This window comes from Halichoerus grypus, chromosome 2 (genome assembly GCF_964656455.1).
Source record: "Halichoerus grypus chromosome 2, mHalGry1.hap1.1, whole genome shotgun sequence".
NCBI classification, from domain to species: domain Eukaryota; kingdom Metazoa; phylum Chordata; class Mammalia; order Carnivora; family Phocidae; genus Halichoerus; species Halichoerus grypus.
Genome location: NC_135713.1, coordinates 56,959,519 through 56,979,458, shown reverse-complemented (window position 1 = coordinate 56,979,458; position 19,940 = coordinate 56,959,519). Strand labels below are relative to the sequence as shown.

Here is a 19,940-nt window from a genome sequence, read left to right as displayed (position 1 = left end):
ATGAAGAAACATCCACTGCATAAACTATGTGTGCCTGGCAGGATGGCTGGAGCTAGAGTGGGTGCAGATCAGGAGGTCCTGGGGTGCTCTGTGCCAGGGCTATCCTGGTAGGACAGTTGAGCTGAAGCAGGCATGGGCTGGGTGGGGGGTCTCAGCGTGCTTGGTTCTGGAGCTGCCCAAGTAGGATGGCTGTTGTTGGAGTGGGAGTTGGCGTGGGCCAGGGGGTCCCACAGTGTGCTGCATCAGTGTACAGGTCTTTCACCACCTTGATTAAATTAATTCCTAATGATTTTATTTATTTTATTATTTTTTAAGATTTTATTTATTTATTTGACAGAGAGAGACACAGTGAGAGAGGGAACACAAGCAGGGGGAGTGGGAGAGGGAGAAACAGGCTTCCCACTGAGCAGGGAGTCCCGGACCCTGGGATCACGACCTGAGCCAAAGGCAGACGCTTAATGACTGAGCCACCCAGGCACCCTTATTCCTAAGGATTTTAATCTTTCTTTCATTCATTCATTCATTTATTTATTTATTTATTTATTTATTTAAGAGAGAGAGAGAGAGAGAGAGAGAGATTGAGAGAATGAGTAGGAGGAGGGGCAGAGGGAGAAGCAGACTCCCCGTAGAACAGGGAGCCTGATGCAGGACTAAACCCCAGGACCCTGGGATCATGACCTGAGCCAAAGGCAGATGCCTAACTGACTGAACCACCCAGATGACCTGATTTTATTCTTTTTGATGTAATTATAAATGGGATTGTGTTCTTAGTTTCTTTCTGATAGTTCATTAGCATATAGAAACAACACATTTTTGTGTATTGATTTTTGTATTCTGTAACATTTCTGAATTTGTTTATTCAACAGTTTTTTGATGGAGTCTTTAGGGTTTTTTTTTTTTTTTTAAGATTTATTTATTTATTCATGAGAGACAGAGAGAGAGGCAGATAGAGAGGGAGAAGCGGGGAAGCAGGCTCCCCGCAGAGCAGGGAGCCTGATGTGGGACTCGATCCCAGGACCCTGAGATCATGACCTGAGCCGAAGGCAGATGCTTAACTGACTGAGCCACCCAGGTGCCCCTCTTTAAGGTTTTCTATATATAATTTTATGTCATCTGCAGATAGCAGCAGTTTTACTTCTTTTTCAATTTGGACGCCATTTATTTATTTATTCTTTCTCTTTCTTTCTTTCTTTCTTTTTTCTTTCTCTTTCTCTTCCTTCCTCCCTTCCTCCCTTTCTCTCTCTCTCTCCCTTCCTCCCTTCCTCCCTTTCTCTCTCTTTCTCCCTTCCTCCCTTTCTTTCTCTCTCTTTCTTTCTTTCTCTCTCTCTTTTCTTTTCTTTCTTTCTTTCTCTCTCTCTCTCTTCTTTCTTCCTTTCTTCCTTCTTTTTCTTTCTTTCTTTCTCTCTTTCTTTCTTGTCTAACTACTCTGGCTAGGGTTTCCAATACCATGTTGATTAAGAGAGGTGAGAATGGGCATCTTCGTCTTATTCCTGATCTTGGAGGAAGAGTTTTCAGCTTTTCACCATTGAGTTTGGGGTTAACTGTGGGCTTTTCATAAATGGCCTTTATTGTGTTGAAGAATGTTCCCTATATACCTGCTTCGTTGAGAGTTCTTATCACAAATGTTGAATTTTGTTAAATGCTTTTCTGCATCTATTGAGATAATCATATGATTTTTATCCCTAATTTTGTTAATATAATGTATTAGAACGACTGATTTCAATATGTCAAAACATCTTTGTATCTCTGGAAAAAATAAACCCACTTACTCATGGTGTATGACCTTTTAATGTATTGTTGAATTTGGTTTGTTAATATTTTGCTGAGAATGTTTACGTCTATGTTCATCAGGGATATTGCCTGTAATTTTCTTTTCTTGTGGTGTCCTCATCTGGTCTGGTCTGGGTATCAGGTTAATGCTGGCCTCATAAAAGGAGTTTGGAAGAGTTTGTTCCTCTTCCATTTTTGGAAGAGTTTTAGAAGGATTGGTATTAATTCTTTGAATATTTGGTAGAATTCACCAGTGAAGCTGGAATTTGTTTGTTGGGACTTTTTTGATTACTGATTGAATCTCCATAGTAGCAGTCTGTCTGCTCATATTTTCTATTTTTTCATGATACAGTTTTGGTAGGTTGCATGTTTCTAGAAATTTATCCATTTTGTCTAGGTTGTCCAATTTATTGGTGTATAATTGTTCACAGTATTATCCTTGTATTTCTTTTTTTAAAAGATTTTATTTATTTATTTGAGAGCGAGTGAGCACAAGCAGGGGGAGGGGCAGAGGAAGAAGGAGACTCCCCAGTGAACAGGGAGCCTGATGTGTGGCTCAATCCCAGGATCCTGGGATCATGACCTGAGCTGAAGGCAGACGCTTAACCCACTGAGTCACTCAGGAGCCCCATGACCCTTGTATTTCTGTTGAATATCTCCTCTTTGATTTCTAATCTTATTTGAGTCCTCTTTTTTTCTTGGCGAGTCTAACTAAAGGCTTATAATTTTGTTTATCTTTTCAAATAATCAGCTTTTACTTTCATTGATCTTTTCTACATTCTTTTTAGTCTGTATTTCATTGCTTTCTTTTTTTTTTGTATTTCACTTGTTTCTGCTCTAATCTTTATTTCCTTTCTTCTGATTTTGGATTCATTTGTTCTTTTTCTCATTCCCTGAGTTGTAAAGTTAGGTTTCTTACATGACGCTTTTCTTGTTTCCTGAGATAAATGTTTATTGCTATGACCTCCTCCATTGAAACTGCTTCTGCACTTTTAAGTTTTGGTGTATTTTGTTTCCATATTCATTTCACACAAGATACTTTCTACTTCTCTTTTGATTTCTTCTTTGATTTGTTCATTGTTCAGAAATCTCCATGTATTTGTGAATTTTCCAGTTTTATTCCAGTTATTGATTTCTGGTTTTATACCATTGTGGTTGGAGGAGATGCTATGATTTCAATCTTGAATTTTCTTTTTTAATAAAATTTTAAAAAAGAATTTATTTATTTGAGAGAGAGAGAGAGAGGACAAGTGGGGATAGGGGCAGAAGGAGAGAGAGAAGCAGACTCCCCAGCTGAGCAGGGAGCCTGATGCGGGGCTTGATCCCAGGACCCTGAAATCATGACCTGAGCCAAAGTCAGATGCTTAATGGACTGAGCCACTCAGGTGCCCCAATCTTGACTTTTCTAAGACCTGTTTTGTGGCCCAATGTATGGTCTATCAAAAAAAATGTTCCATGTGCACTTGAGAAGAATATGTATTCTGCTCTTGTTGGATAGAAGGTTCTGTATATGTCTGTTAGGTCTGTTTGGTAATAGTGTTGTTCAAATCTGCTCTTTTCTTTTTGCTTCTCTGTCTGGATGATTGTTGAGAGTGGGGTATTAGAGTCCCCAACTATTATTGTATTGCTGTTTATTTCTCCTTTTAGTTCTGTTAGTTTTTCTTTTATATATTTAGGTGTTCCAGTGTTGGGTAAATATTTATAATTGTTAAATCTTCTTGCTGGATTGACTCCTTTATTACTATATAATGATCTACTTTGTCTCTTTTTACCATTTTTAAAGTCTATTTTGTCTGATAGAAGTAGAGGTATTCCTCTGTTGTTGTTATTGCTAAATGCTTGAAATCTTTTTTCCATCTCTTCAATCTTAATGTGTATGTGTCTTTAAGCCTAAAATGAGTCTTCTGTAGGCAGGATATTACTGAATTTTGTTTTTTATCCATTCTGCCATTCTATGACTTTTCATCGGAGAATTTGATGTGTTTATGCTTAAAGTAATTATTTATAGGACTTGCCATTTAAAATACTGTTTTCTAGCTGTTTGTAGAGCCATTGTTTCTTATACTGCTTTTTTGTTTGTTTTTAAATGTCTTTTGGTATCAGTATGCTTAGACTTCTTTAATATGTTCTTATGTGGTTACCATGAGGTTTACATAAATTATCTTCAAAGTATTATACTGTATTTTAAACTGATACCAACTTAATTTTAATAGAATTCCTAAACTTTACACTTCTCCTCTTTCTCACATTTCAGGTTATTGATATTATAGTTTTCATATTTTATATTATGTAACTAATAATAGATTATTGTAGTTATTGGTATTTTTACTACATATGTTTTTTAACTTTTAGAGTTGTGAATTCCATACCACTGTTAACATATTATAGAATCTAACATTGACTACATATTTACCATTAAAAGGAGTTTTATGCTTTCTTCTTTTTTTAAATTTTATTTTTAAGTAATCTCTACACCCAACTTGGGGCTTGAACCTGCAACTCCAAGATCAAGAGTTGCATGCACCACACCCTGAGCCAGCCAGGCACCCGTCTCTCTCTCTCTCTCTCTCTTTTTTAATGCTGTTAATTAACATCCTTTTATTTCCATTTAAAGAACTCCCCTTATCATTTTTCATAAGGCAGGTATAGTGATGATGAACTTTCTCAGCTTTTGTTTGTTCAGGAAAGTCTGTATTCCCTTGAGTGTAACTTCTTTTTTCTTCCTGCTCTCAAAATTCTTTGTCTTCGATTTTTTTTTTTTTTTAAGTAATCTCTACACCCAGCATGGGGCTCAAAGTCATGACCCCAAGATCAAGAGTTGAATGCTCTACCAACTGAGCCAGACAGGCACTCCCATGTCTTTGACTTTTGACAATTTAATTATAATGTGTCTTGGTGTTGGCCTATTCAAGGTCAAGTATTTGGGAGCCTTTGGGCCTCATGGATGTCCATTTCTCTCCCCAGGTTTGAGAAGGTTTCAGCCATTATTGCTTTAAGTCTACTTTCCCTTTCTCTTTGTCTTCTCCTTCTGGAATTCCCCTAATACAGATATTGTTTCTTTTGAATATGTCCCATAAATTCTGTAAACTCTTTTTCATTCTTTTTTCTTTTTACTCCTCTGACTGGGCAATTTCAGATGTCCTATCTTCCAGGTTATTGATTCTTCTGCATGGTCAAGTCTATTTTTGAAGCACTCTACTGAATTCTTCAGTCACTGTATTTTTCAGGTCTAGGATTTTTTTTTTAATGGTTTCTATTTCTTTGTTGAACTTCTCATTTTGTTCATGTACTATTTTCCTAATTTTGTTCAGTTATTTGGGTGTTCTTGTAGTTCTCTAAACTTCAAGAGGACTATTCTTAATTCTTTGACAGTCAATACATATCCATTTCTTTAGGGTCAGCTATTGGAACTTTATTAGTTTCCTTTGGTGGTGCCATATTTACCTGATTCATTGTGAACCTCGATTCCTTACATTTGTATCTGCACATTTGAGTTAGTCTCTTCAAGACTTTAAAGATTTGCTTTGATATAGACAGTTCTTCCCTAGTCAGCCCAGTTTGGGTTTCTGGATGTGCCTGCTGGTAATGTCCTTGGGCAGGTGCATCTTGCTTCAGGGTTAATTTCTGGGCAAGGCAACTGCCTGAGCTTTGAGGTCGGGGGTGAGGGAGTGTGCTGCTGGTTGAGAACAGTTGGAGTGGACTACTGGCTTGGTTCTTTGCCCAGTTGAGGCTATAGGATGGGCTCCATGGTTTCTCAGTTCTCTGGTCAGGCTTACTAGACTGTTGGGACTGGATACTATATTTAGCCAGAGATGGGGGTATGAATTAGCTTCTCTGCCCTGGAAGGGCAGCAGGATAGCATCTAGGTCCTTCACAGCTTGTTGTTTAGAGACTCAAATCAGGGAAAAGTTTGCACTGAATTCCCCATCTAGACGGGGCCACTCTTTTTGTTCTGCAGATGAGGAAAGCCAGGGACTGTGCCTTCTTTTCAAGTGCCATTGTAAGAAGGGCTATGCAGCTTCCTGTGTGCTCTGGTTAGGTGCCTTGGTAGGGCAGGCTGAAGGCTGTATTCAGCAATAAGCAGGGCTATGAATTAATTTCCTTGTCCAGGTGCAGCAGAACTAGTTCCAAAGCTTGTAAGGCTCTTTGTGGTCTTGACTCAAGGTGATGCTTGCTCCAAGTTCCCTGCCTGAATAGGGCCAATGGCTTTGCTCTGTAGGCTGTCAGCTTGTGTGCCTGCCTCTCAGCTGGAGCTTGAGGAGGTATGTAACCTGCAGGCATTCCCACCAGTCCTTCTGGCCAGTCAGGGTGGGGAGTCACACTCAGTAGTGGGTGTGGCTTTGATTCAGCTCCTTTGCCTGGGTACGTGGGAGGGCCCACTCCGAGAACCTACAAAATTTTTTGAATGGGCTTTCTGCTCGGGAGTGGCCAGGAGCTATACTAAACAGTGAGTGGGGCTGTGAACTAACTCCTCTTGTATGGGCCTAGCAGGGGAAGCCGCCCTGTCTGGTACTGGTTTTGCTCTGGGGGCGATTGGCTCTGCCTTCCTGTCAGCTTGTCATTACTGGGCTATTCAGCTTCCAGGTGTTCCCACCAGCCCTTCCAGTCAGATTGGGCTGGGAGCCACACTCAGCAGTGCATGGGGTTATGGTTCAGTTCCCCTGTCTGGGTAGGGGCTCCAGGGCCAGTGAAACTCTTCATTTGCGGACCTGAATCAGGCAGATTTACACCCTGCTGAGTTCCATGGTCAGACTGCACCAACAACTTGGTTCTGCAGATGAGGTGCTGGTTGGGAGTACTATTTGGGCTCTGTGGGTAGGAACTTGGTCTGTCAAGATCCGTGTGCTGGCTGTTGAAAGCCTCTCCTTCTTTCTCTATCACAATCAGTTTCCTAGGGGTCAAGCCCTGCAGATTCTCCTATAATCAATGTGGGGCAAGACCAGAGTAGGGGCTTTCACAAAGTAACCCACAATGCTGTGTGTGTGTGTGTGTGTGTGTGTGTGTAGGGGGTGCTGGATGTCTCTTCTGGATTCCCTTCAAGGCTCAGAGGAGACCTCTTTGCATAGTATGACACTGGCCTGGGCGGGGGGCGGGACAATGTGGTCAGTGTGTAGCTGTTCCTCTTAGACTTCTATTCCAGTCTGTCCTGGTCTCTGTGTTCAGGGGAGAACTTCAGCCTCACCCCCATGTTCTAGGATTGCCTCTGTGGTGTCTTGTCCATCAGTAGTTGTTATCCTTGTGAGGGGGAACAAAGCCAGGAACGACTTAGGTCGCCATCTTGGTCATATCACTCTGAGTTAACTTCTGAAATGTATAATTTCTATAAAAATTCCCAATCCTTCTAATAATTAAATGTGATAAATTTACTGGCAGCTGAGCCAAGAAGTTCAGGCCTGTTGTGTAACCTAATCAAGGATCTTTAATTATGAGGGTGCCATTTGTGAAGAGGAGGTGCCTCAGCTGTGGGGTGTGGGATGTTGGAGGGTTGGACAGGCATGCTCAGTCCTTCATGGGCATCTGCCCCCAGTTGAGAGTGTGCAGGAGCTTTAATGTAGCCAGTGTTCTCTTATTCTGAATTAAATTACCCATCTAACAATATTTAAATTAACCTTGAGGCTTCCTGGAGAACATAAAAGTTATTTTGAATTATTTTCACTGCCAGGATCAGCACAATTCCCTTCCCAGCTGGCTTGGTAGGTACTCAGTGATAAAGAAACCAATTTTTAAATTAATACAATTTTGTGTTTGTAAGGAAGCCATTATTTTTAATTATCGGGCATTTTCCTCAGCCTGGCTTCCCCAGTTAATAAAACTCAGCTATTTAGCATGGTTTTTATTTTTGCAGAGGGCAGACTTTGGGAAGTAGTTTCCCCTGTGGAATCTCCCCCCAGAATGTTTTGATCTCACCAAGTATACGCCTGTCACAAGGAGGCTCGTAAAAAACCCCAAGAAAAGGAAACGCTGTCGTCAAAATGGCCCTGCTGGGCCCATAACCAGTGACTCTAACTTAGCTCGAGGGGCAATGATGGGAGCTGGTGATTTGAGAAACATGAAGGAGGAAATTAACACTGGGCTGGTTCCCTCCAGGAAAAGGCATTGTAGTACAGCAGGAGAGGTTTCAGTTAGATTACAGAGGAATACTTTGCCTGTCATGTTTTGGGAAACCCCAAAAAGGTGAGTGAGGGAGGGCATGAGATTTTCCATGGCTGGAGACATTTGAAAGTTGAATTCCTGCCTCAGAAAGTTTAGGTATTCACCTACCCAGAGAGAAAGCCAGGCCTAGAGGACATCTTCATTTCCTTTGTGGGTCAGTCCTCTGGGATTTATAAAGCAGCTCTCCCCAGTTGCCATACAACAAGACTCAATGCTACATTGGGATCAGTGCTTGTGCAGACAAAACAACATGCTATAAATTTAATATTAGCTTAAATAATGCATAATTAGAAGGGTAAGCCTCTGCAAACACATTTAATAATGTATTCCCTAAGCAAACAGTATTTTTTGGATGACTTGCTGTTTTGGATGATGGTGAGGTAGAAAGGTGGAAAGACCTGAATTTGAGTTGCAGTTTTGACACTGATTAGCTTTGTCACTGCAAAGCAGTCTTTCACCTTTAATGCCTCAGTTTCCTTATCTGTAATGGCCTGTGAGCTTCTGGTGGGCAGGGACTTTATTTTTCTTAGTGTCCATATTATTTTCCAAAGTGCTTGGTACTCAGCAAACAATTGTGAATAAGGGGGTTGAATCAGACCCACTATAAGAACCATGGCAACTCTGATGATCTAAGGTTCTAACGGGGAAAACTGGAAAGAGAAAATGTGACTAGGACACCTGTGATCTCCAAATAACTAAAAGGCTTCATTCCAAAGAGCCATTAGAGTCATTCTGGGAGGCTCCCAAAACCTGGAATTAATAGAGGTTAGAGAAAGTGGATTTTCATGATGTCAACTTAAAATCCCATTCATTCATTGATTCACTAAATATTTACTGAGCACCTACTATGTGCTTGTTACTGTGATCACTCAAGATAGAGCAAGACATTTATGGTCTTTTCTCTCATTGAACTTACGGGTGTCAGAGGAGGGTAAAGACACGTGAGCCAACCATGAAAACATTACTGCTATAATGAGAGTAAACACAGGGAAGGAACTATGGGAAGGAGGCGGGACACTTAAAACTGGGCTCACAAGGACCAGAGGACGTGCTGCCTCAGTGGGAGCTTGGAGGATGACTAAGACTTTACAGGGGAGGGCAAGAAAAGAGTTGGGGAGAATATTCGAGGTGGAGAAGTCAGCAAGTGAAAGCTAGAGTAGTAAGCAAAGGCTCCGCACAGGCAGAGAACTTCATTTCAGATGTTGTGGGAATATTCTAGTAGATGTGGGTGGTCTGTTGGTACAGATATGGCAGAGAAGAGAGGCACCTGGTATGTAGGCTCAGCCTGGATGACCTGAATAGGCTTGTACTTGTCACCTCTCAATCTGAACTTTCCAGAATCCGAGTATGTTGCGTATCTCCTAGCCTCTAAGAAGGAAGGTAGATAGTCTAGTCTACAGATGAATGGTCCTTTTCATCCACCAATGTGTCCATCCGGGGAGGAGTTGTATATTTCTAAGATCCTTACCAGGGTCACTAAGGGCCTGTCTCCTTGACCTTGCCCCCAGCTAGTCTGCTTCAGCCACACTAGTTCTCCTCCTGCTCAGGACATAAGCAACAGTCTCATCTGCTTCAGGGCATTTGCACATGCTAATCCACTAGCATAGGAGGCTTGCTTCCCATCCCATGCCTGGAAAATTCCTACTCTTCAGTTCTCAGATCATATGTCATTTTCTTAGAGTGGCCTAACCTGAATCAGATATTCCCTCTTACCTGCACCCTGTATTTTTCTTCGTGGCACCCAGCACAATTTCTTTATATTATTTGTTCATTTATTTGATTATTATCTGTTTCCCTTTGCTATGGCATGAGGGTCTTTCCACTTTTCCACCACACCTTCCAAAATAGCAAGTCAGCCAAAAATAATACTTGCCTGGGGAATACATTGTTTAATGTGTTTGCAGAGGCTTGCCCTTCTAATTATATATTATTTAAGCCAATATTAAATTTATCACAAGTCCTGTCTGCCCAAGCACTGCTCACAATATAACACTGAGTCTTGTCTGTTTTGTTCACCATTATATACTGAGTGCCTCGTACACTGCCAACATATAGATGTTTGAAATATAAAATATTGGTGCAGAAGGAAAGCAATGGCAGGAAGGGGCTGGTAAAATTCAGGCTTTCATGGTAACTGTGAATATTAGCAGAGCTATTTGAGTGGGCTCCATGCAGAACTGAGTTTACATGTGTGTGTTTGCATGAACAGCTGCCTCCCACCTCACTTCTGTGTCACTGTCATTTGCCACAAAGGTAAAACTAACATAAGCCAATGTGTAATTGCAATGTCCTATTAATCATATGGAAGCCCCAAGAAAATTACTAACTCCCACTTTTTCTTGGGAAGGACACTAATACTAATATCATGATGGAAGATGATCTTGGAAGTGATTTTTCTTTTGTTCTGCTACCTACACATGTAGTTGTTTTTTGCTTCTGCAACCTCTATGTAAATCGTAATCAGGAGGAAACATCCTAGAGGGTGGTTGTCTGCTTCCTTTTCAGAGAGAATCATGCACTGAATCCATTTCAGGAAAGAGCAGGAGTTTCAAATCTCAGTAGAAGAGGTTGGTTTCTGTTCTCTCTTCCAAAAAATCTAGAAAAAAGACTTGCTGGTGGGGAAGGTTGGGGGTGGGGGATGATATATGAACAGAGCCTCAGGGCCAGGAGTTTGCCTTGGGCTCTGGAGGGATGGAGGATATAGAATATATCTGGGGTGTGTGTGTGGGTGTGTGTGTGTGTGTGTGAGAGCGAGAGAGAGAGTGAGTGATTTAACCTACTCCTCCCTTCTTTGGGTGCAGCACCCCCTTTCTTTAAGGTTTCCCCTGTTTAGGTGGTTTTACTGAGATGTCCAACATAAGATACATGCGTTCCCATGTGACCTTGTACTGGCCAATCATAGATCTGCATCTGTACCAAGTTGGTCACCTGGGATTTTTTTTTAATGTAAGTGATGTGGGAGATCCCTTTTTCTGGGTTCACTAAGCTAAGCTGATGTCAGCCTGAAGTCACCTTTGGCCAACTCTGCCTGACTCCCCCGTGTGACGAGGTCACTGGTCTACTGTGGAGAAAATTAGGCCAACTGCCAAGAGAGTAATCCTGGGGGATGGAAGGGGACCATGAGAAAGGGAAAAAGAAAGAGGTGTCAGCCTAATGACATCATTTGGGCTTGTGGGGGCCCATTAGGCAAGACAATGAATGCCCTTTCTTATTATGCTAGTCTGAGTGGGCTTCCTGTGTTTTGCAGTGGAAAGATTCCTGACAGATACTGGGGAAATGTGTTTGTGAACTCATGCCTGCTTTGGGTGAGTTTGGGGGGAGGAATTCACACACACACATGTACCTTGTGAGGAGCAGCCTTAAAGAGGCATGGTCATCCCCTCTTCCCTGCTTACGTATTGTCTGAGTGCCTATCATATGGCACTTGTCACCAGGGATAGAGTGGTGAAGTGGTTCCTGTGCTCATGGAGCTTACAGATGCCCTGATGCAACTGTTTCATGTGTTTTTGAAAGGCCAGAGAGAACAGAGAAAGGAGAGGAGTGGAAAAGACTCTTTCAAATGAGATTCCTTGAGACGTCCTTGGGAGACATAATTATTCTCACATTGAGTTTGGGCTGGGAAGAAGGGACTAATACTCTAAATTTTGCCAAAGCATCATAAAGCTTTTGGTGGAAGGATGTGGTTCTTTGATGGTCTATCCGTCTGCCATCTTACATTTCACCAGCCTATATGGAAATGCTGCCGACACATTCCTTCCTGACTGGGTTGCTGGAAGAGGGTTTAGAATTTCACTGGGAAACTGGTCTATCCTGGTAGTTTCATTGGAATTTTTGGTTTCTTCTGAATTCTAGGGAAACTCAGCCTTGGGTCCTCACATCGCTCAACTGGCCAGACTCCTAGAAGCTTGATGGTCCCTGGGAGAGGTAAGTCGGCTTGCTTCAAGGCTCGATATTCCCTGTTGCTGCACCACAGATTCTCTGCAAATTCCCTGCTTTTCATGGAGGAGCAACATTTTTTTCCCCATTCCAAGAGGCAGGGCTGGGGCTGCCAGAATGTCACATGTCTGTCTTGGGGTTCAGTCCCTAGCCTTTCTCCTTCACAGAGCCTAGACAGCCACTTGGTTTCCCAGTCCATATGATTGTGGGGAGGGAGCCTCAAAAGGAGAGCCTGATACAGCAACCCTGCTACTTGTCAAATCCTCTTAATTGTGTGTGCTAAGGTATCTCTCAGACCCCTCCCTCCCTCTTCTTTCTCTCTTTACTGTTAGTGATTTAGTTCTTTGGATTACTGCAATTGCTTCTGGGCTGTCCCTCTCCTCCTGTCTTGTCCCCTTCTAATCTATCTTCCTCCACACCTGAGGAAGCCTGAGAAGTGTTTCTAAGACTATACATCCCAACACATCACTCTGCTAATTAAACCCTGGAAACCCTCCCCACTGTCCTCTGGATAAATGGCAGCCTAGCCACATATTCCTTTCCATGTGCTGCCTTTGGCCGACGCATTCTTTTTCTGTACCACAGTGTAACACATTCGCTTTCCCTCTGGCCCAACTGGTTAAGGTTTCCTGAAATGCTCTTCCCCTTTTTGACCTCTCTGTTGCTTCACAGGCAACACTTCTGATCACCCCTTCCCCATATCTTTGCCAGGCTAATTCCTACTGCTCTTCAGAACCGATTCCAACTCTTCTGTGAAGCTCTTCCTGATCAAGGTGGCAGAGACCCTGCTATGTGTTCACCAACTCTTTCATTTATTTTTTCCTTAGGCACTCAGAAAGACAACGTCTCCTGGGCTGTCTTGCGGTTCAGCTGAAGTGATGCAGGCCATGCCGAGCTCTGCTCGCTCAGCCCCTTTGTCCTTCCAGAGCAACCTTAGAGGTCATCTGCCTACTGTGGTGGGATCGCAAGACAGCAACCGCAGTGAGTCACCATGAGGACGAGCCGCCTGCCTTATTTGCACTGTGATGTGGAAAGCTCCTGAGATTGTAGGGCTTATTTGTTATCTCTCCTGACACGACCCACTATCGCTTTCCTTGTAACATTGCCTCTGTTACAGCTTACACCACACGATTCACATTGTCTTCTCCATGCTGGCAAGCATTTAGTTTTCTTTCTCTCTCTCTAGTCTACTCACTCCATAGTGCTTGGCATAGAGTTGGCACTTAGCAAACACGTTTTTTAAAAAACAAGTATAATATTGGTTTAATTTGCAGCCCAAATACAGAGGAGACTTAAATCCAAGAGAAAATTAAAAAAAAAACAAAAAAAACAAGTTAGTTATACACAGGAAAATGATGACAGTTGTAAAATGTAGCATTCCCCTAAGGAATGAATGGAAAACTTCACGGCCCCATTTGACAATGGAAGTCAAGACAGAGGGAGAAGAAATGTCAGCACTGGAGTTGAGGAGAGAAGAGCCTGCTTGCCTTGTGTGGACCCACAGGTACCCATGGTTTAGGGGCTGCAAACTTCCCTGCCCTGCGCTCACAAAGAACCTGACTAAAAGGACACTCCCCAGTTCTCTTCATCCACAGCACGCTCCACCTTTCTTTTACACCTTCTTCCAATTGCTCCCCTGCAATTTCCAGGAGTTGCTTTTATTTCATTCACTAAACAATTTATGAATTGAATTAAAATAAATGAGATGCAAATAAATTCCAGGCTTTCTCCCTCATTTTCAAATTACATTTTCAGTCCACTCAACCTGTTATAATCTCATAGTGATTTTCATTTAAGAGAGCTAAATGGATATGTGATTATTGTTACAGGAACTAACACCAGACAATTAAATGTTGAGGTGTTGATAGATAAAGCTGTGTTTTGATTTGCATAAACATGATGCCAGCAAATCTAACCCTGGCAGAAATTCAGTTATAAGACTTGCGTGCCTAACTTCTGCTAATTACCACAAGTATCATTATTAAGATTTTTAATATTCAGAGTTGGGATTATAGCCATTTTATTTTAGGGCCACATTTATCTTTATTTTGAAAACTAGTCAAAATGCATAACTGATTTTTCAGAGAAAAAGCACGATTACTACTTATAATCAAGTTCTACAGTGCAGCATATCAAAAATCAATTATACAGCCCTGAAATCCAGTCATTAAGGATTTAGCTACTAATCTCATTTCATTTTTGTCTTTAGGAAGATACTGCCGTTTGCAACTTTGCAGATACCAGCACAGGAAGAAAAACATGGGAGACTGCTGATAACCTAATGTGAGGAATGAAGCTCCAACTAGACAAAGGCAGAATCTTACTATGGAGTGGGCTGGCCCTGCCGGGAGGTAGCCTAGCCTGGGTGGATTTCAACCCGATAACAGGCCAAAGTTATTACCCAAGTGTGATTCCAAAGTAGTGGTTAAACCCTGCCGTGCTCCATTTACTCTCATCCCAACACTCATCTTAATCTGCAGTTACTTTAGTTACTTACTAGTGTACTATCTGTCCCTCTTGTCCCTTTCCCCACCCCTGACGGTAAGCTGCAGGAAGGTAGGGATTTTGCTTGGGGTGCCATATAGATCTCCAGTGCTGGCTTGTAGTAGGTGTTCAGTAAATATGTGCTGAATTTGATGAGGATTGGGATCCCTATGATTCTCTGCCGTGGGGGAAGGGGTTAGCATGATGTTAAGAATCAGTCCCTCCTAGTACCAGATAAGTGACTAGGGCAGGACCCAGATTATCTGGATGACTGTGAATTTAATCCAGAAGCTGTGGGGCTTGGTGGTTAAGGATATTGGCAAGTGAGCCAGAAACAAAGATGGAACTGGGACTGTGTCCTGGCTGTGCCATTTTCTAGCCATGGTGCCTTTGGACAGGTTATGTAGCTTCCCAGAACCTGTGTTTCCTCATCTGAAAAACAGAGGTAAGTATCCCTATGGGGCTGTTGAAAATAAGTAAAGCATTTAACATAGAACTTGTATCATGAAAGTTCTCAATGAGTGTTGTGTGTTAGTTTTTTGTGGATAAGCTGCCTAGTCTGGGGAAGGTACGGTTGGTTAAAACTTTCTGCCATGGTTTGCTTGTGATTTCCTCTTGGGAAGCCTTCCCTGATCACCTTAGGCTGGGTGATATCTCCTCCTCTGTGATTCCATCCAGGCCCTGATGCTCTGCTCATTTAACCCACTGGATTATCCTGCATCTATATATTCTACTGGACTGTTAACTCCTTGAGGGTAAAGAGTACATTATAAAATTATCGTTCTTCCAGTATTCATCACATTACTCAGCACACAGTAGACACCAAGTTTTTGTCGAATTGGCCAAAGAGTGAAAGTCGAGGGAGAAGATGGCAAGTGTGACAAGAAGACTGAAGCTATCCCAAGCTAGAGCATAAGGTAAATCCCCACCTCGTTCTCTCCTAGGAAACCAACACTTTTTTTCCCAAAGGGATATGGCTTCTATCTTCTGAGAGAAAGACTTGTCTTTCCCATGGAAGAAAGGAGTAATGGAGGCTTGGGACCTGGGAAATTTCCTCAGCTCCTGAGGAAAGTGTGTATCCCCTACCACTTAGAGGCAACAGATGGGGTGGAACCACTTACCCGGAGCTTCCTGCCAAAGATAGTGACTTTGCCTTTAATCTGTTCCTTTCTTAGGCGCCACTCAATGGAGTTGAGGCCATTCTCCATGGGCAGGGAGATGTTGCAACGCCCAATGGTGGGGGTGATGGTGCCTGCTAGGACGTGGGGCTCGCTGTGGAAGCTGACACCCATCCCATTGGCATACATCACCCTCAGGGTACCGTTATTACAGAGCTGGTAGCTGTTCCGCACTTGATCTGGAGAAATGTAAGTGGGGGTGGGGATAGGGAAAGAAATTATCCACTCTGTTAGTCATAAGAGAACAGAACCCCTATTTTTACAGGTTTCCATGGTACTTTGCAGCTGTCAGTCTAAGGCTGCCTTCAATTAGCACACATACAATGTTAAGGTGAGTAGCGGAGATGCTACTGATCCGTGGAAAGAAAAACATTATTAATATGTGGCACTCCAGAAATAATTATGCTGTGATATTTTTCTTCTACTCACTGAAGACTATTAATAGTACCTTTAAAGATGTCTATTGCCTACACAATTTGTGTCAATCAAATCCCTAATCTTTAACATATATATTTTATCTTAAATGGGAAAAAAAAGACTATTTTTTTTCCCTTTTGCCTACCATCTAACCTGGAAGTTGATGGTCTAGCTACAGATCAGATCAAGAGAAAAAGCAACCTTCCTGCCCTTCATGCTTCTGCTGCTGACTCCACCATGATGCCACCTCTACTCAAGAGAACTCTGAAGAGATTCAAACAGCATAAGGTAGACTGAGCTAGTGGGTGCTGATAACATGCATTTATCTTCCCAAAGGAAATCTACACTAGTCAATCAGACTTGTGACCTTTTTCCTTATCGAAAAGTTCCAGGAAGGAAATGTGTCTGAAACTCCTTTTACAGATATATTGCTTCCTGATTATTTGGGCAAAGGAGTCCACTTGGCTGGCTTCTGAGACGCTGGCTTTTGGGATAGTGAGCAAATGTGTATCTGTCACTCCTGAAACTGTAGCCATCATGCAGAAAGACAGAATCTACATCATTAATCATTTGGCAGAGCAGAAATAGAGTCATTGAAACAGGCTCTGTCGTGGGATAATAGTCCAGAAATGTCACCATTTATCTACTGAGAGGACACTTGTATCCTCTGACAATGGGCTAGCCCACTGACATTAAAGAAAAATTAATCTGCACAATTCCTTTTCTTGCCAGCTCCTGTGCTTGTCCTGGACTGTGTGTCATGTCAAACAGCACTAGTAACTATGGGGTGGTCAGAAACCTTTGAGATCCCGGTCTTGGCAAGAGATTGCTAAAGGGCTCTGATTCCAGGACAATCAATTCAACAAACAAGTGCTTGGAAGAAGAATCAGAATGGGGTCAAAAAAGGAAGAGATGAACCCAAAAGGATAAAGAGCCTTGGAGAAGGTACCTATATGTGTTGGGTTGGTGGGGAGTGCTGATGATGGAGAGGTAAGAGTGAGTGGGGATGACAACTGACATTTTCAGATAAGTATGTAGACATTCCCAAAGCTCTAGACATTTCATTTAGTATAGATGACATTCTCCTGAATCTGATTAAGTCATTTTCTACAAGACTGACCTCTTGTAGAATTTGTTTGCTGTGGACACTTGACTAAAATAACAAGCTAATGGGTATTCCCAGTCTCTGGAAGTCCTCCCAGGCTTGGCTGGGGTCCATGGGTGAGTTTAGTGGGCAGGGGGCTTACCTTGTACCACTGTGTAGGAGGCCTCCACTGAAGACAGATTGGTAATGACGGTGACATCATCATCACGGTTGGAGTTCTCAATGTCAATGGTGATGGATTTCTCCATTTCCCGGTGCAGACTGGTCACCACCCCCGTGGGGCGTGTCACATTGGTCAGGCGGCCCTCGTGGTCATAGCTGGAGGACAGACACACAGGTTTGGAAGCACAGTTACTGGAGCCGAAGACTTTCCCACCACTCAGAATCACACAAGGGCCAGAGAGACTGGAAGATGGAGTGGCTGGGTAGTGTATCACACTGAAGCTCCTTGTCACAATCAGCAAGACCTGGCATTGGAGACCATCTATGTCCTTGCTCTTCCATACTCCTATAACCTCATCCCACTTGCCACTTCATAGTCTTGGACAGTCAGCCTGGGCCAAATGCCACCTCCATGCCTTGGCTCAAGCATAGCAGGTCTGGCCGCCTATACCCCTTTCTCTGGCTGTATAGCCCCAAACCAACCACAGCACCCCAAGCAGCCTTCTTAGACTGTTTTCCCACTGACTCACTTGACCTTAGCACCCAAGTTTAGGTATACCAGTGATCAGTTCTGTTGCTAGAAAGTTGCCTGAGACTGGGCCCTTCTCCTTTATGTACATCATCTTTTCTCTTAAACTGTGGAGTTATTTTTTCCATCTCCTTTAGCAAAAAGCCTTGCTGTTCCACTTGGTAGAATATTTGCCCACATTGTAATCAGAAAGCTTGGGCCCTCCATAGGCCCTAGGAAAGAGACTTGAGCTTCCCCAGATGAGATGTTACTAGAGAGGGAAGGAAGGGGGAGCAAAGAAAGTAGTTTACTTGGCCTCTAGGTGTGTCCCTCTGGATTGGGGACAAAGTTGGTGGGTTCTGAGTGATGGAGACTGGAGCTTGTACAGCATGTGGGACAGCCAGTGAACAGAACAGAACCATGGTGGCTTATTTAACTTTGTCACGTAGGACAAAAAAAAAAGCAAATATGGGGGCTCCTGGGTGGCTCAGTTGTTGGACGTCTGCCTTCGGCTCAGGTCATGATCCCAGGACCCTGGGATCGAGCCCTGCATTGGGCTCCCTGCTCCACGGGAAGCCTGCTTCTCCCTCTCCCCCTGCTTGTGTTCCCTCTCTGTCAAATAAATAAACAAAATGTTAAAAAAAAAAAAAAAAAGCAAATATGGATGGTTCTTGGCAAATGGTTTCAGAATAAAGGAATGCAGACCTGGTGAGTGACTTGAGAAAACGTGATAAGAAATTTTGCTTCTGGGGATGTTTGAAAGCTGAGAACAGAACATTAAGCTGGATGGCCAGTTGGACAAAGGGGGTGGGGAGGGGAGAACTTCGAGCTGGGAGCCCAGCTTTTGGCTCTACCCTCATCATTTGCCCACAGCACTAGGCAATGGGTGGTGCAGATACTACATTATAGTGGTTACACCATCAGGGCTTTCCAGGTAAAACACGGATGGGACTCAGGCTCTCCCTGTCAAAGGGACTCCCTTTTGTCCTCTTCTCTGTTAAAGAAACTGCCTCTCAGACAGGTGTCCAAAGATGTTATTTACTAATAGTGACAAATTAGAATAACCTAAATGGTCATTCATCAGAGATTTGTTAAATAAGGATGTATCCATAAAGTAGAAACCTCTAAAGCCATCAAAATTGATGACAGTGATTTCTATCAGAGTGAAAAAAATGTACATATTGACTGGAAAGAGTAGAGCACAGGAATATATTCCCCTGATAGTATACAGGGGTGAAAAATGAGTATATGTAGAAGAAAGTCTCTCAAAATATAGACATCTCAACAGTAACGATAGTTTTTCTGCATATGTTTGTATGTTCCCATATTTTAGGAATTATTTCTAACCAATATGCCTGACTTTCATGTCTTATGATTAGAAACAAAAGGTATTTAAATTAAATAGAGAATAAAAAGACAAAAGATCAATGAGACTAAGAGCTGGTTTTTTTAAAAGATAAAATTGACAACCCTTAGCTAGACTCACCAAGAAAAAAAGATGAGAGGGCTCGAATAAAATCAGAAACGAAAGAAGAGATGTTACCACTGATAACACAGATATACAAAGGATCATAAGAGATTACTACTAAGGAGTTTCAATCAGTAATCAAAAGCGTTCCAACAAACAAAACTACAGGGCCAGATGGCTTCACTGGTGAATGCTACCAAACATTTGAAGACTTATTAATAGCAATCCTTCTCAAACTCTTCCAAAAAAAGAAGAGGAGGGAACTATTCCAAACTCATTTTCTGAGGCCAGCATTACTCTGCTACCAAAACAAGACAAGGACAACAAACGAAAAGAAAATTACAGACCAATATCTCCGATGAATATAGATGCAAAAATACTCAAATCGTATTCATATTTAAATTACATGTAGAAAATCATATTCAACAGTACCTTGAAAGTGGGATTTATTCCAGGGATGCAAGGATGGTTCAAAAGATGCAGAAAAAGCATCTGACAAAATTCAACATCCATTAATGATAAAATCTCTCAACAAAGTGGGTATAGAGGGAATGTACCTCAACATAATAGAGGCCATATATGACAGATCCACAACTAACATCATACCCACTAGTGAAAAACTGAAAGCTTTTCCTCTAATATCAGGAAAAAGAACAATTAAACAAGAAAAAGAAGTGCATCCAAATTAGAGAGAAGTAAAACTGTAACTGTTTGCAGATGGTGTGATATTACATATAGAAACAGAACCAATAAATTCAG

General features: G+C 42.2%; 1 protein-coding gene across 17 annotated transcripts in view; it reads right to left on the bottom strand.

Annotated features, from left to right (window-relative positions):
- TENM2 (teneurin transmembrane protein 2) overlaps positions 1–19,940 on the bottom strand; it is a 1,202,741-nt gene that overhangs the window by 31,979 nt on the left and 1,150,822 nt on the right. For all 17 annotated transcript variants that reach the window (XM_078066825.1, XM_078066824.1, XM_078066823.1 and 14 more), the window contains 2 exons: positions 17,186–17,361; positions 15,465–15,700 (listed from right to left, as the gene is read on the bottom strand). In XM_078066825.1, coding sequence (XP_077922951.1) covers positions 15,465–15,700; positions 17,186–17,361 — 412 coding nt within the window. The remainder of the gene's footprint in view (positions 1–15,464; positions 15,701–17,185; positions 17,362–19,940) is intronic.